The 12,991-nt window shown below is 44.5% G+C and overlaps 1 protein-coding gene across 4 annotated transcripts in view; it reads left to right on the top strand.

Annotated features, from left to right (window-relative positions):
- LOC119465128 (USP6 N-terminal-like protein) overlaps positions 1-12,991 on the top strand; it is a 118,536-nt gene that overhangs the window by 76,011 nt on the left and 29,534 nt on the right. For all 4 annotated transcript variants that reach the window (XM_049656109.1, XM_037725929.2, XM_049656110.1 and 1 more), the window contains 3 exons: positions 1,348-1,402; positions 4,538-4,845; positions 10,587-10,808. In XM_049656109.1, the coding sequence (XP_049512066.1) occupies positions 1,348-1,402; positions 4,538-4,845; positions 10,587-10,808 (585 nt within the window). The remainder of the gene's footprint in view (positions 1-1,347; positions 1,403-4,537; positions 4,846-10,586; positions 10,809-12,991) is intronic.

Below are 12,991 nucleotides of genomic sequence, written 5' to 3'. Positions count from 1 at the left end.
AGCTTGTTTGAGATTTAAGTACTTCTTAAAAGACCGCACAAACATTTCATTCGTGATCAGTACCACGCCACTTCAGGTTCCACAGAGCCTTTCCGACTGGCATCGCATTTAAAGAGGGCCTGCCGCTGGTCCTGCCATCCCGACACCGAGCCGCGGCAGACTTTCCGAGCTGCTCGGCCATCAATATTGCTCGTGTCACGAAGCGGCCGTCATACCGAATGCAATGCGTCGCCATAACGTCGCGAATGAACAGAGTCGAACCGCAAAAGGCCGTACTGTATTGCAGCATCGTAACCAGGCACAGCGAAAACAGTGCCAATAATCAAAAACAAGTTCCGACTTCGGTCGACTTGTATATGGATTGGATCGAGACATAAAGTTACAGATTACCAATGTAGCGCTAGAAATCGCAGGATTTAGAGCATTTGTTTTAAAATGGACAATTTTGCTCTTATTGGACTGTAAGACGATTGTTGAGTTACGTTATAATCAATAAATACGGTAATTTCTTTATCATTTAATCTAACTTCCTTGGAGGAGTGCAGGTTCGTGCCGCGGGCTTATTCAGGTTGTCTGTACCCGTTTTTTGGGCAAGACTGAGCGTCACTGCCTATATTCGTAGTTTTTCGATTATGCGACACCCAGATTATACGACGGTTTTGCGTGGTCCCCTGAAAGTCGTATAATCGGGGTTCCACTGTATTTCGTAGCACACTTTAAGGTCTGATATCTCGAAAGTGGTGCTAGTCTTACGATTTCTGCTAAGCAAATATGACTTTACTAAAGCTTGGCTTCACTTTCACTATTGCGGCACGTGCCCTAAAGTGAATGGTTAAAAAGTTAATTAGTGAATCTTTTTAATTATTTACCTGGACATTCGGATTTGTCATGCTGGTAATTTCTGCCTCTTCTGTAAATGTACCTGGAAAGGCAGAACAGCACTGACACAGGCAATCTTTAAACAAATCTCTTTGAACTAAAGAAACAGTAAACAGGTGGTATATAATATACTATGCTGTATGCTTTAGTTGTCCATTTCAGGGAACTGGTTGCATAAAGCACCCTGTCCTCTCTGTATGGTTGGGGGCATCCCAAGTATTTGCTTTTCTGTACAAGCTCCATCCACACTTTATCTGCCCTCACTCTCTTCCCTCTCCAAAACATAGATAATGCCCGAGAGACGCCAATATTCAAATAAGTTCATCATGGAAATTGGTAAATTTTATTCGCTGGCGAATTCTCTCAGAGTTGGCCAGTGGTGCATTTGCTTCTGTCTGTGTTCTTAGATTGTCACCGACTCTGTATAGTGGCCAAAGTATTGTTTTCACAGAAGGTGTTTTTTTCCAGGATGCCTTCTGGGCTATATCCGTGCTCATGACGGATGAGAGGCATGCCATGCATGGTGAGTAAGCAGTTCTTTCACCAGTATAATGGTTGTGCGTGCCACGTCATAGTGTTGCTGATGCCCTTTGCATGTGCCAAGAAACACTGTGCATCAATCATTCAGGTTTAAGATTCAGATCTGAAGAACAGACTGTCGGGCGAGTTGAGGTAAAGGAAGCACGACTGCAGTGTTGGCACTTCAGTGCAGTCTACTTATAACAAAATAAGTGTTTTTTGTAGGTTAAGCCAGATTTTTTTTTTTCTGAAGGAACTACTGGACTCTATTTTATGTAATACATAAACAAAAAGCAGAATGAATGCACTTTTCATGCATAAAAGTTTATTAACGATATGTATGTCATAAAAAAAGATATAAATTGCCAGAATCAAGACTCTTAAATTTAGGTGCATGTTAAAGAACCCTAGGTGGTCCAAATTATTCCGGAGTCCTCCACTACGACATGCCTCATACATAATGAGATCGTGATTCTGGCATGTGACACCCCATAATTAAATTTTTTTAAGAATGAAGATTGTGGGATATATTTGAACAAATTTCGTAAGGACACGCTTGTATCTACTAAGAAAAAAAATGTAAAAAAAATTATGAGATATACAAAATGTATTTTTGTCTAATAGGCACGATCTCCAAAAATATTAAAATTTTTGATTGAACAGGTATTCCACTACAAAAATTTACCTGCAAGCACTATAGTTGGGCATGCCGGGCTGCGGCCACCAATGTTCCGGGCTGGTATGCATCGTTGTCACTCTCAGAGTCAGTCCGGCAAAAAGGCGGCATCCTCAGATTCGCTGCTGCTCGATCCGTCGATAAAATCAGCTGCAGACACAGCGACATCACGAGATCTACGATCTTTCGAAGCGCGCTCGTCACTCTCGAAGGCGGCCATTTTTGCTTTCTACTTTGACGGTCGCGATACTTAGAAGCGCGTTAAAAAAATTACCGTCGGGCAGGGAAAAAAAAGTGAACTGCTTGGAAAACAAATATAGTTCTCCTCCTTCAAGTCCGTTAGCGTGGCACAGGAGGTCTTACAAGTGGCGTTTCAAACCATCGATAGCGGGGTAACGATGCCCAATGAGTGCGGTAGAGAAAGAGTTAGACTTTCTAATAAATTTTTTATGTTCGATTCGATATTTGGCTCTTTTGCCCTATTCAGTATTCGATTCGAATTCTCCTATTTGGTATTCGCACACCCCTTCGTGATAAGAAAGCCTTGTCATCCTTGTGATATAAGCAGGCCGATCTTCAAATAGAAATTTCATTGAAAGGTATTCATTAAAATTGAGATCACATGCAGTCCTAACTGAACTCGTTTTTAGACATCGAACACCATTCCTTTTTTCTCTTAATTCTGGCCCTGTACCCTTGGCACTAGGAATCTTTGGAAATCGAGGCTGGCTTTGATCACTGTCTTCTCTCTGTCATTAAATGTTTTTGTGCTTGTCACATGTGCATTTCGGTTGTTACTTCTTTGCAGATTGTTTTGTGTACATTGGTGCCCCGCTTTCTTCAACAAACTTTAGTTGAAAGTGTGGATTCGTTTGTCCCCCTTCTTGTCCCATAGTTAGTGTCAAGTCGCACCATGATGCTTAGCTCGCGATTCTACTTCCTTTACCGGCATGCCTTTGTGTTGTTTGAAGCTGAAAGGCAGTCTAGTTAGTCAACCGTGCAATGCACAGTGTTTCTCAGCAACAGAAAGGGTAACAGAAGGAACACAGACTTTTCTGTCTGCTTTCTTCTGTTAAAAGGAGTACTGACTCACAATTTCAGACCTGTAGAAATGGTGCAAGCTTCTCGCATGTACAAGGATACCATTTAGCTAGGCTGGCGAACACTTGTAACGTATTTTAGTTTGATGCTAAACCTAGCCTTAAACCTTTACTGCCATGAAAAATTGGAGAAAAATGATGAAAATTGTCATTTCTTTTTAAACCTGCATTTATTCTGCCATATTCTGCCATAACCAGGAATGCCTATAGCTCTTTTACTGCTCTTCTTGAGAAAAATATACATAAAAAAACATTGCGTATTAATTACTTATGTGTCAAAGGTAGTGCAGCCTTTGTCATAAGTAACTCATTGGCAATCAAGGGGTCTTGACTGCCGATGACGAGTTACTTATGACAATGACCTTGAGTCATTGACTTTCGTCACGTCATGATGCGGAGCAAAATTCGCTGACATTGCATAGCACTTACTATGGCTAGGTATGGTGACATTGCTCGTGAATACTGGTCATCGCCCGACAGCTGCATGCATTTCCTCAAGCTGGGGTCTCATGTGGCATGTGCAGTGATTACAGGAACGGCGCAAGGGAATGCATCTGCCTCCTGTCTGCACATTAAGTTCCCCTATGCTTTCCTAATTGTCTTCATTATCTGTGGACTTCATGTAGTTGCGACCAATAGAAATCAGGCCTCTCGGTTCACCTCTTCTCGTTCGCTAGGTACTGAAAGTGGTTTGTCAAACAAGTGCAACAGTAAATTATTTACGGCACTTGCCATTATTTCTTCTAAGGCTTAGAGGCTTTGTATCTCTATTTAGTGCAGAATAATGACAATAAACGAAATATAATGTGTAACTTTTTTTAACTCTGTTAATTTTGTTACCGCTAGAGAGCATGGCATGTTACGCTCGTGTCCGCTGCATGCTTCCAGGTGAGACTCGTGCTATTTTCCAGACACACAGCCTCCTAGGTGTGAGATGCAAATGACACAAAGTCAGAAAGCATACGAAGCCAAGGAAAGCATAGGGGTAATTAACTGTGGTTCTTAAGTGAAGTGTAGAAATAATAAGCGTAAAGAAAGTTGGCGAAAAGACTTGTCGCAGGTGGGAACCGATTCCTCGCCTTCCATATTTTGCATGCGTAAGATGTTTGTGAGAATATTTATTGGACACCTTTTGTGGTTAACGCATGTGTAAAATCAAATGTCAGGTGCTTCAAGCAGAGCCGTTGGTAATTACTGTTTGTGTTTCAAAGGACGGTCCTCGTCTTTAAGATTGGGCTCATTAATCTGTACAGTACGCACTAGTCAACTGTCCCAAGATTGAGTGCAAGTAGCCCTTGCACGTTGTCCTCCAAATTCCGCGGGATGTGTGCCAAAGTGTAGTGTCCCGTTGCTGCGGCAACAGGCTTCTTCATCCAGGGGTTCCCGAAGCTGCGACGCTTCCAGGAGCACCACGACAAGGTGCTGGGCCGTCTACTGCCCAAGCTGAAGCGTCACCTGGACCGCTACGAGATGCACACCTCGCTGTACACGCTCAAGTGGTTTTTTCAGTGCTTCCTCGACCGGGTTCCCTTCACGCTGACACTGCGCCTCTGGGACGCCTACATCCTGGCCGGGGAGCCCGTGCTGACCGCCATGTCGTACACGCTGCTGCGGCTGCACCGCAAGACCTTGCTCCGCATGGGCATGGAGGAGATGATCGACTTCCTACAGGCACGTTGACCTCCTCCTTCCTCATGTCAGGCAAGATCATTCCAGCATAAACCGTCTCGGGGTGACTGCAGACGTTTAGCATAGAAGCAACCCACCATATTGCCACTACCAAAACACGTCATGCATGAGGCATGGACTGCAACCGGCTCCTCTGGCACTTTTCTGGTGGTGCCACCACAAAGTTCATGTGGTGTGTGTCTGAATATATATGTATGACTCAGTGATTCCACTCCTGCACCAACTGCGCCAAAGTGCGCCAAATGAAATTTACAGCGCCATCCTGATACAATCGATGAAAATTACACCTAACTGCACCAAAGTCTCGGATTTGGTGGCATCTATCGCCGACAAGTGCACCACCGGGGAATTAAAATGTGCAACGGGATGATAGGGCGAGCCTTAGTTGCAACCTTAGTTGCAAACAGGAGACGAAACAGCACTAGCGCGTGCGTCCTGATTAAGCCACAGCTCCACGCACAACGCCGACGCGGCGTCTGCCTTTCAAGGCGGCTCGACGGCAAAGTGCGGTTTCTGCTGAGGCTCGTGGCGTCAAGGTCAATTGGCGATTCATCGGCGGACGTTGTCTACTCTGGAAACACAGCTAGTACAATAGAACCCCACTGATACGTTTTTCGTGGGACCATAAAAAACAAAAAAACAAAAAAAAGCTTAACAGCCGGGAACCGCAAGAGCCGAGACACAGGAAAAATTGAGAAATGACAGTAGTGTTGAACTGCACACAATATTATTTTAATTCTTACGTGTGAAAAAAGTCCTAGTTTCGCCCGAAAACCAAAGCATCGATTGCGATTGCAAATTAGACAGCTCGACAAAGTAAGGGTAGTAGTTTTATCATCCGTGTAAACTTGTGAACATTTGCTGATTAACTATATTAACAAGCATGGTGTCAGCACGCACAGGCAAACATGAACACATCACACTCGATAAGTGCGGACACGCGCTGTCAAATGCTGGCGTGAGGAAGCACCGCAGCAGCAGCGAGCGAAGTGACCTTCGTGCTGCTGTCTATCGCTTCAGTGCAAACTGAGCATCGAGAACACACAGTACGCACAAAGCTACGAGCCGCTGACGCACCTACACTGCCTAGACTGCCCCCAACGCAGATCGCTTTCAAGATACGGCCTGCGCGACCGTGCTACGTGACTGCGCGCTGCCGCGCAATACACAGTTGATGCCAGAGTACAACGCCGCCCGCTATTCCTCCCTCCCCCTCACTCTCTCGCCAGTGCCTCGAGCTCAACAGAAGGTGCGTTTCCTCTTTCTAGAATCTCCCTCGGCTTCCTCCCCACTTTTCTTTCCTGCACGCGCGAGAGTTGGCCATGGTCGTCTGCTCCCCTCACACGCTTTCACTCGCACATAGAGCATACGGCGTGCGGCGATGGCGTTATCGCCCTTGGATGTTATACGGAACATCTATGCACCATAACCAATTTTAGGGCCCCAACGCGTCATTGACACCATCTTTAGATAGCAAATACAGATCTCAAAGGCCATGCTTTTGCTGGCGGAAACTGAAAATACATCATAGGTGTCGCCCCCGGCACTTTGGGCGGCCAATCCCATCGTCAAGTCACCAAGCCTAGCGACATGAAAAGTCAACATGGCCGCTCGGGCTGGTGTGGGGTGGCAGTTCACAATGCATGATGCAGGAACGGTGCCACAGTTGCGACGCAACAGTGGGGTTACCAATGCATTGCATCCTTTGGGAGGTATGCTGCGACCAGCCGAAAACAACTTAACAGCCGGGAAAACACAGCACCCGGGAACATAACAGCGGTGTTCTACTGTAGCGTGTTTGAAGCACAGCATGACATGTGATTATAATAACTGCATGCCGCCAATGTGTCCATCATTTCTGTTTCTAGATATACCAAATGACATCTTGGAAAGCTAGCAATATATGAAACGATATCAATTTGTGTGTGTGTGTGTCGCATGCACAGAAGAGCATTTTTTTCTCCGCGAGATCTGCAATGAATGGAAATGTTTACCAAGCTTCTCGTAAGAACATACCAATTTTTCAGGTCTTTGAATGTAAATGCAACTCACTTTTTCAAAATACTTCAGGATGTGAAAAATCAGCTGCTCCCAAATGCCAAATTGCCTGCTCCAAAGTTCTCCAAAATGAAATTTCTGATGCTCCAAAAATTGCTCCAAATAAGAAGTCCGCAGTAGCATCACTGTATGATTAGAAACTGGAGGTTTAGGCACTGAAGAGTGCTATTTTAGGCACCAATAATAGGCACCGAACTTGTAATTTAATTAAGGCTTATATAGGCGCCAAATACTGTCCTTTAGGCACGTATAGGCTCAAGAAATAAGAACTTCCGCTGTTTATCTTGGGATGAATTATGATTTTCTAAGGAACACAGCCCACTAAACCCCTGTTCTGTGAAATTCCTTTTATTTTCTTGATAAAATTGAATGAGGCAGGAGGTTGCGTAGGTTGCAAGATTTATCTGAAATTTAATGTAACTAGACATCACGAAAAGAAGTTGCAAAAGTAGGTAGTTACACGCGACACCATCTCGTGATTTTCAGGTTTCATGTAGGGCCTTTTTTCACCGAGTATTGGTTCATATGCAGAAAAGGAACGCCCAACAGCCACTAGAGTTAGCGGCACATTATTGTACTTGGGAACTTTCGATGATCCTATGCCCTCTGGAATGTTCGCCTGTTCTTTCGGAGACAAATTCGAGTTTCTAACTCTATCAGCAAAACCAGATGGTGGTGAAACTTTCCTGAATGGTGACACTTTCAACATGAGCCCCACATTCCAGGTCAGAGTTGTGCCTGAGCATTGAAGCTTCTGAATGATGTCAGCTAAAAATGTCAAGCGAGTACGCTAAGTCACCTTCAAGTCACATTGCACAGTTTGAGCCTTTCTCACACCGATGCTTTCATCTGCTGCAAAGCTGTCAATAACAGCCTCTGCACTGGCAAAGTGTTTGCGCGGTAATAATCGGCTGCGTTCAGCCATCTTCCCCAGCAGGTGAAAACATCATAAACAAAATCAGACAAGGTCAAAACAGAGAAAAATGCATTTTTAGGCTTTGAAAATTTGATGTAGAAACCAACGTAGGCATTTATATAGGCACAATAAAAGTACCACTAAAATATTCCTATATGCATAGTTCGTACGTGTATGTTGGGTAGGTCTGAAGGTAAAGAAAAAGTAGGCATTTTGCCTGAAGTGACGACGTATACTTGATGCAGGTTCGATTTAGCGCAGTACCGGAGAAATTTTAATGCATTTTTCTTATACGGAAGGGGCCAGAAAATGTTCCAAAATATTGGGCACTTGTAAAAAACAAACTTGAATAAGAAAAAAAATTATTTTGTTCAATTTGAGCGATGGTGATCAATAATATGGCTTCCTGCCATGTCAACGATATCTTCACATCGGTGGTACATAGTGAAGCCTGTGACGCTGTCGTTTCCCTTTCGACCCTGCAGCTGATAGTGCTGCCAAACAGTTGAACCACACTATCACGAAAAGCACCAGCAAAGGGGAGCGAACGCTTCATCTGCCACTCCCTTCAATACATCTCATCTCCGAAACTCAAGATTATGGGACCGACCCCCAGCACTAAACTGCTGGAAGATTGCGTACGTGAAGCCACAGCCATCTCTGCTCTCCCAATTTTTGCATTAACCGCAGATTATCTCCAAGATAGGGCGCGTGGGTTGCTGACGTCCATGCTGAACCATGACCAGTGAGACTAGGGGACGTGCACTCACCCCCCCCCCCCCCCTCTTTCCTCTCCCTTGCTCATGCAAGAAGACAAGTGCTCATGAAGCTGCCATTGTGCTTGGCTCATCATTGCACCGGCCCCTTGCACCGACAGCTTCCGGTGCATAGAGCATGATACAATCTTATTGCATTCGGACTTGATATGAAACATGACGACAAGAGGGTCTTGCTTCTGTGCTGCTCCGCTCCGGCGGCTGCTGTTTGTCATGCAGCGTGTGATTTGTGAGGTGCGTACTCAAGCAGGCATATGTAATTTAGCCATTTCATCATCTGCACAGTAGCAGTGAAATTTGTTATACTGAGGTTGAAATTACATGGCCTTCTGTGGAAAAGGGAGTTATAAAAAGGTAAATACTTTGGTATATCGAGAAATTTAATGCATTGAAGTTCGTTATGTCAATGTTTAACTGTGTATGTATATATATATATATATATATATATATATCATCATCATCATCAGCGTATATTCGGTATTTCCACTTCAACGAACTTTTCGAGAACGAAACTGGGACTGAATTGAAATTGTAACTGCCGAGTAGTCAAACTAGAAGGCCCTTCCAAAGCTGTGACGATTGTATGTCCACTTGAACCAGGTTTTCGCGAACGAAATCAAATTCAAAGTACCGATTTAAGCCACTGCAGTCCATAGCCATGCGTGATCATCACGCGCCTGCAGGGGATCACCGCAATCGCTGCCGTTTTCTGTGGTCTGTGTCCGGTCGAAATGGCTACGCCAAGGAAGAAGCGTAAATTTCTCTCTATCGAGGAGAAGGCACATATGATCGCCGAGGCAGAAAGGGGAAGGAAAAAAATTCTCAGTTTCGCCTGAAAGGCAAGCATCACTCGCTATAGCAGATTAGTGGACAGCTATATGAACTAATAAAAATAGTTTTATTGGCCGTATAAACCTGTAAACATTCGCTAACTTAATTACCGAGCACAGTGTCACGCGCGCACTAGTAAACACAAACACATCTCGCTCGACGACCACGGAAACTCGGTGTCAACAAGCTGGACTGAGAAGGCGCGGCAATAGCAGCGAGTGAATTGACCTCCGTGCTGTCTCTCGCTTCACCGTGAACTAAACGTCGATAGCACAGCGCACACGACTCTACGGGCACTAGTTGCACTATGCCCACATCGCAGATCGCTTTGAAGATGAGGCCCGCGTGGGCGCTCACTTTGTGCACGTCGCAGATTGCTTTCAAGATAGCGCCCGAGCGGCCACGCCGCAGCCGCTGTTGTCAACAAGATGCCAACGTCTTGTTGTCTGGGGAAAATGACAATCCGCTAGACGCACTGACTCCGGGGACTGCTTTGAAAATAATGCATCCTTTTCACCTCATCAGATAAGTTATCAGAACCCACGACAATGACATTGCGATGGCTCTTTTAATAGATTGTGAAACTCACGTGACGCCTTTGCTTGCCGTGAAGCGTAAGAAATCCAGGCTGACTGACTTCTGGAAATAAAACTTCCGGTAAGCGCAAGCTTGCCAAGCTTGCTGACTTTGTCATAAATATGCAGTGAAATTGGGATAATTCAAACCGCTTCATTGCGACGGTGCATGTGCCGCAAAATGAGTGTTTCGCGATCGGCAGGGCACGCGCGTTGGGTTAGACGTCAGTCGCAATGTACGAAAAATGCTATAACAGCAGCGCAAAATGTATTCTCTCGTGAAGTTGACACTGTGTCGACTGCCTTCGTTACGTCTCACCCTTTGCCCCCATGCCATCGCGAAGATTTCCCTGACAATGGTTTCGGTTCCGTTCGCGGCTTTGCCGTTTGGCGTACGTATATACATACCAATTTCACGTTTATGAAGTTCCGCCACAACGAAATGTTTCGCGTGTCCCATGAATTTCGTCTTAGTGGGGCTCAACTGTATATATATTTCTTTTCTTTTTTTTTTTTTTTTTTTTTTTGTGAAGGCATCTTGTCGAACATAATTTCTGCTTTGTACAGGCCCGCCTGGAACAGGACTTTGGTTTCCATGACGACGCAGCCATGGAGGCCCTACAAGATGCCATGGAGGAGCTGCGACGACAGGGGCTGGCAGTGCCCCCGGGCAGGCCACCCCCATCGGAGCTGCCCCAGCGGCCATTTGGGCTCGAGCTGCCCCCCTCCGCTTACCTGCCACACCGGGGGGCTGCCTCACCTCGCATCCGCAACTCTAACAGTCGCACGGTGAGCGCTGGGCACACTGCACTGCACCAAGATTTGAACTAAAATGAGAGAAAAAAAATAAATACAAAGAAAGGCAAGAAATTCGCGGCTGTTTCACCAGAAGGCAAAGTATTGAAAGCGACAGCAAGGTTTAGTGTGGATCTCGAGCTGCTCAAACAGTGTTTTTAGACAGTGTCTTGTGACGAATTGCTGTCTCTGTGTCCTCTGCACAGATCCTCCTTCCTATATACCATTAAACCTCGATGTAACGAATTTGCAAAAGCCGGCAGTTTGCATTGTTGTCTTAAAATTTCATTATATTGAAATTTGATCTTTTATGCAAATAGGTACATCACCAGTGGACTTCTTACACAGAAGGGGCCACAAAATTTTCCAAATTATCTGGCAATTCGAAAAAGCATATTTGAATGACAAGAAGAATTGATTTTGTTGAATTTAAGAGTCGGCGACGAAAGATAAGATTCCATACCGTGTCGACGATATCTCCACATCGACGGCACAAATTAAGTTAAGCCAGCCACACATTCACATCCACTCTGCCTCTGTGGCCGATAGTGGGCAGCAAATGCTCCGTCTGCCTCTTGCTTCAGTGCGTCTCCAAAACTCAAGATGGCGTAACCTCCAGCACTAAACGCGTGGGATGACGACACACGATGCCACGCCATATCGGCTCGCCATGCAGTCCTTGCACATGCAGCAGATTACCTTTGAAACGGCGCACGCGGGCTGGGTATGTCATCAGCCAACCTGGCACCCACTCTGCCTCGCACGCTCGGAACGTCAGACTAAAATTGTGTGCTCGGTGTCACCTACCCGTTTTTCTTCCAGAAAATAGCACGAACCAACATCACAATGCAACAAAATCGTCGGAGACAGCGGTAGTGGGGGCGGCGCAGAGACCTCAGTGTACCCGCCCTGCTGCACAGTGTGATGGCATCCCCTTTGAAACGGGCCAGTGACAAATAGTCTCCTAGCCTGCTTGATTTAATCAGATATACTATACATGTTCCTTATCTAGCATTTTGTATACCTCTCATTAACTCTTTCCTTACCACGGAGAAATTTGCTTTTTTTTTTTTTGTATGTTTGAGTTAGAAATTTTTTGTGCAACAGCCAATATGTTTACAGTGTCATGCAGTATATAAAAGTGAAGGTAAATGAACGTGCTTTCAAATAATATTTCTTTTTAAAAAGTACAAAAAATGTTATTTGTGTAAAAAAATCTTAAACAAAAAAACACCCAAAAATTTTCAAACAAAATTTCAGTAATAAGTAAAATCTCTGTCAAAAATATTTTTGAGAAATTCCAAAATATACCAATTGTTCATATATCTCTGGGCAACATTTCTTTAAGGAATTATACTCATAGATAAAGTACTCTTTGAGTTAAGAAAGATTACATGACACATAGTGAAATATTTAAATTCTTGGTTGGTCCTCCTTATGATTTTTATTTTTTTTTTTTGAAGAAAGAGAAAAACTTGCAGCATAATATTATATACAAAAACACAAGTACTAAACGCACATTTCAAAAGTACATTTCGGGAAAGAAACAGTACTTACAAAATGCATAATAAAATTAGCAAACAAAAATAGTTAATGAAATTCACGGCAAGTCGTAATGATAGACTTGTATCTTCATAGAAAAAAATTCTCTACGTCGGTTTGTCAAGGATATGTATCCATGCATATTTGTTGTTGTTTATACATATAGCATGAACGACCTCTGCTGTAAAGGACAGGCGAAAAAAATGGAGAGCTCTCGCCTGCTGTTTCGGACAGGAGCATCATCCCGAGGTCAATGCCCGGATCTCTCTGGGGCCGAAACTGGTGGCAGTACATCTTGTCCAAATGAAGTGTACACGCCATAAATAAAGAAAATAGTTTGGACACCAACAGGGCAATTGAACCGGCTGTAAACATCAGTAAACAAAACGGCAGGCAAAAACGAAACTTGCCGGCGGGTAACAGCTGACGTTCCCGGCTGATCTGCTGAAGTTTCCTCATCCGAACTAAACTCCGATGACGCAACATCAATGTCCGAGTCATCACTGCTCGAAAAGTCGAAAAGATTGCTTCTATAATCGTCAGGATCAAGCAAAACTGCTTTCTTTCGAGCACGCGTGGTACCGGATGTCAACGCCATCGCACCAGTGCGCTCAAGTGCGCTTCAACCTTTGAGC

The sequence above is a fragment of the Dermacentor silvarum genome, chromosome 9 (genome assembly GCF_013339745.2).
Source record: "Dermacentor silvarum isolate Dsil-2018 chromosome 9, BIME_Dsil_1.4, whole genome shotgun sequence".
Classification (NCBI taxonomy): Eukaryota; Metazoa; Arthropoda; class Arachnida; order Ixodida; family Ixodidae; genus Dermacentor; species Dermacentor silvarum.
The sequence above is the reverse complement of the archived record's forward strand: the minus strand, read 5'-3'. Positions and strand labels throughout refer to the sequence as shown.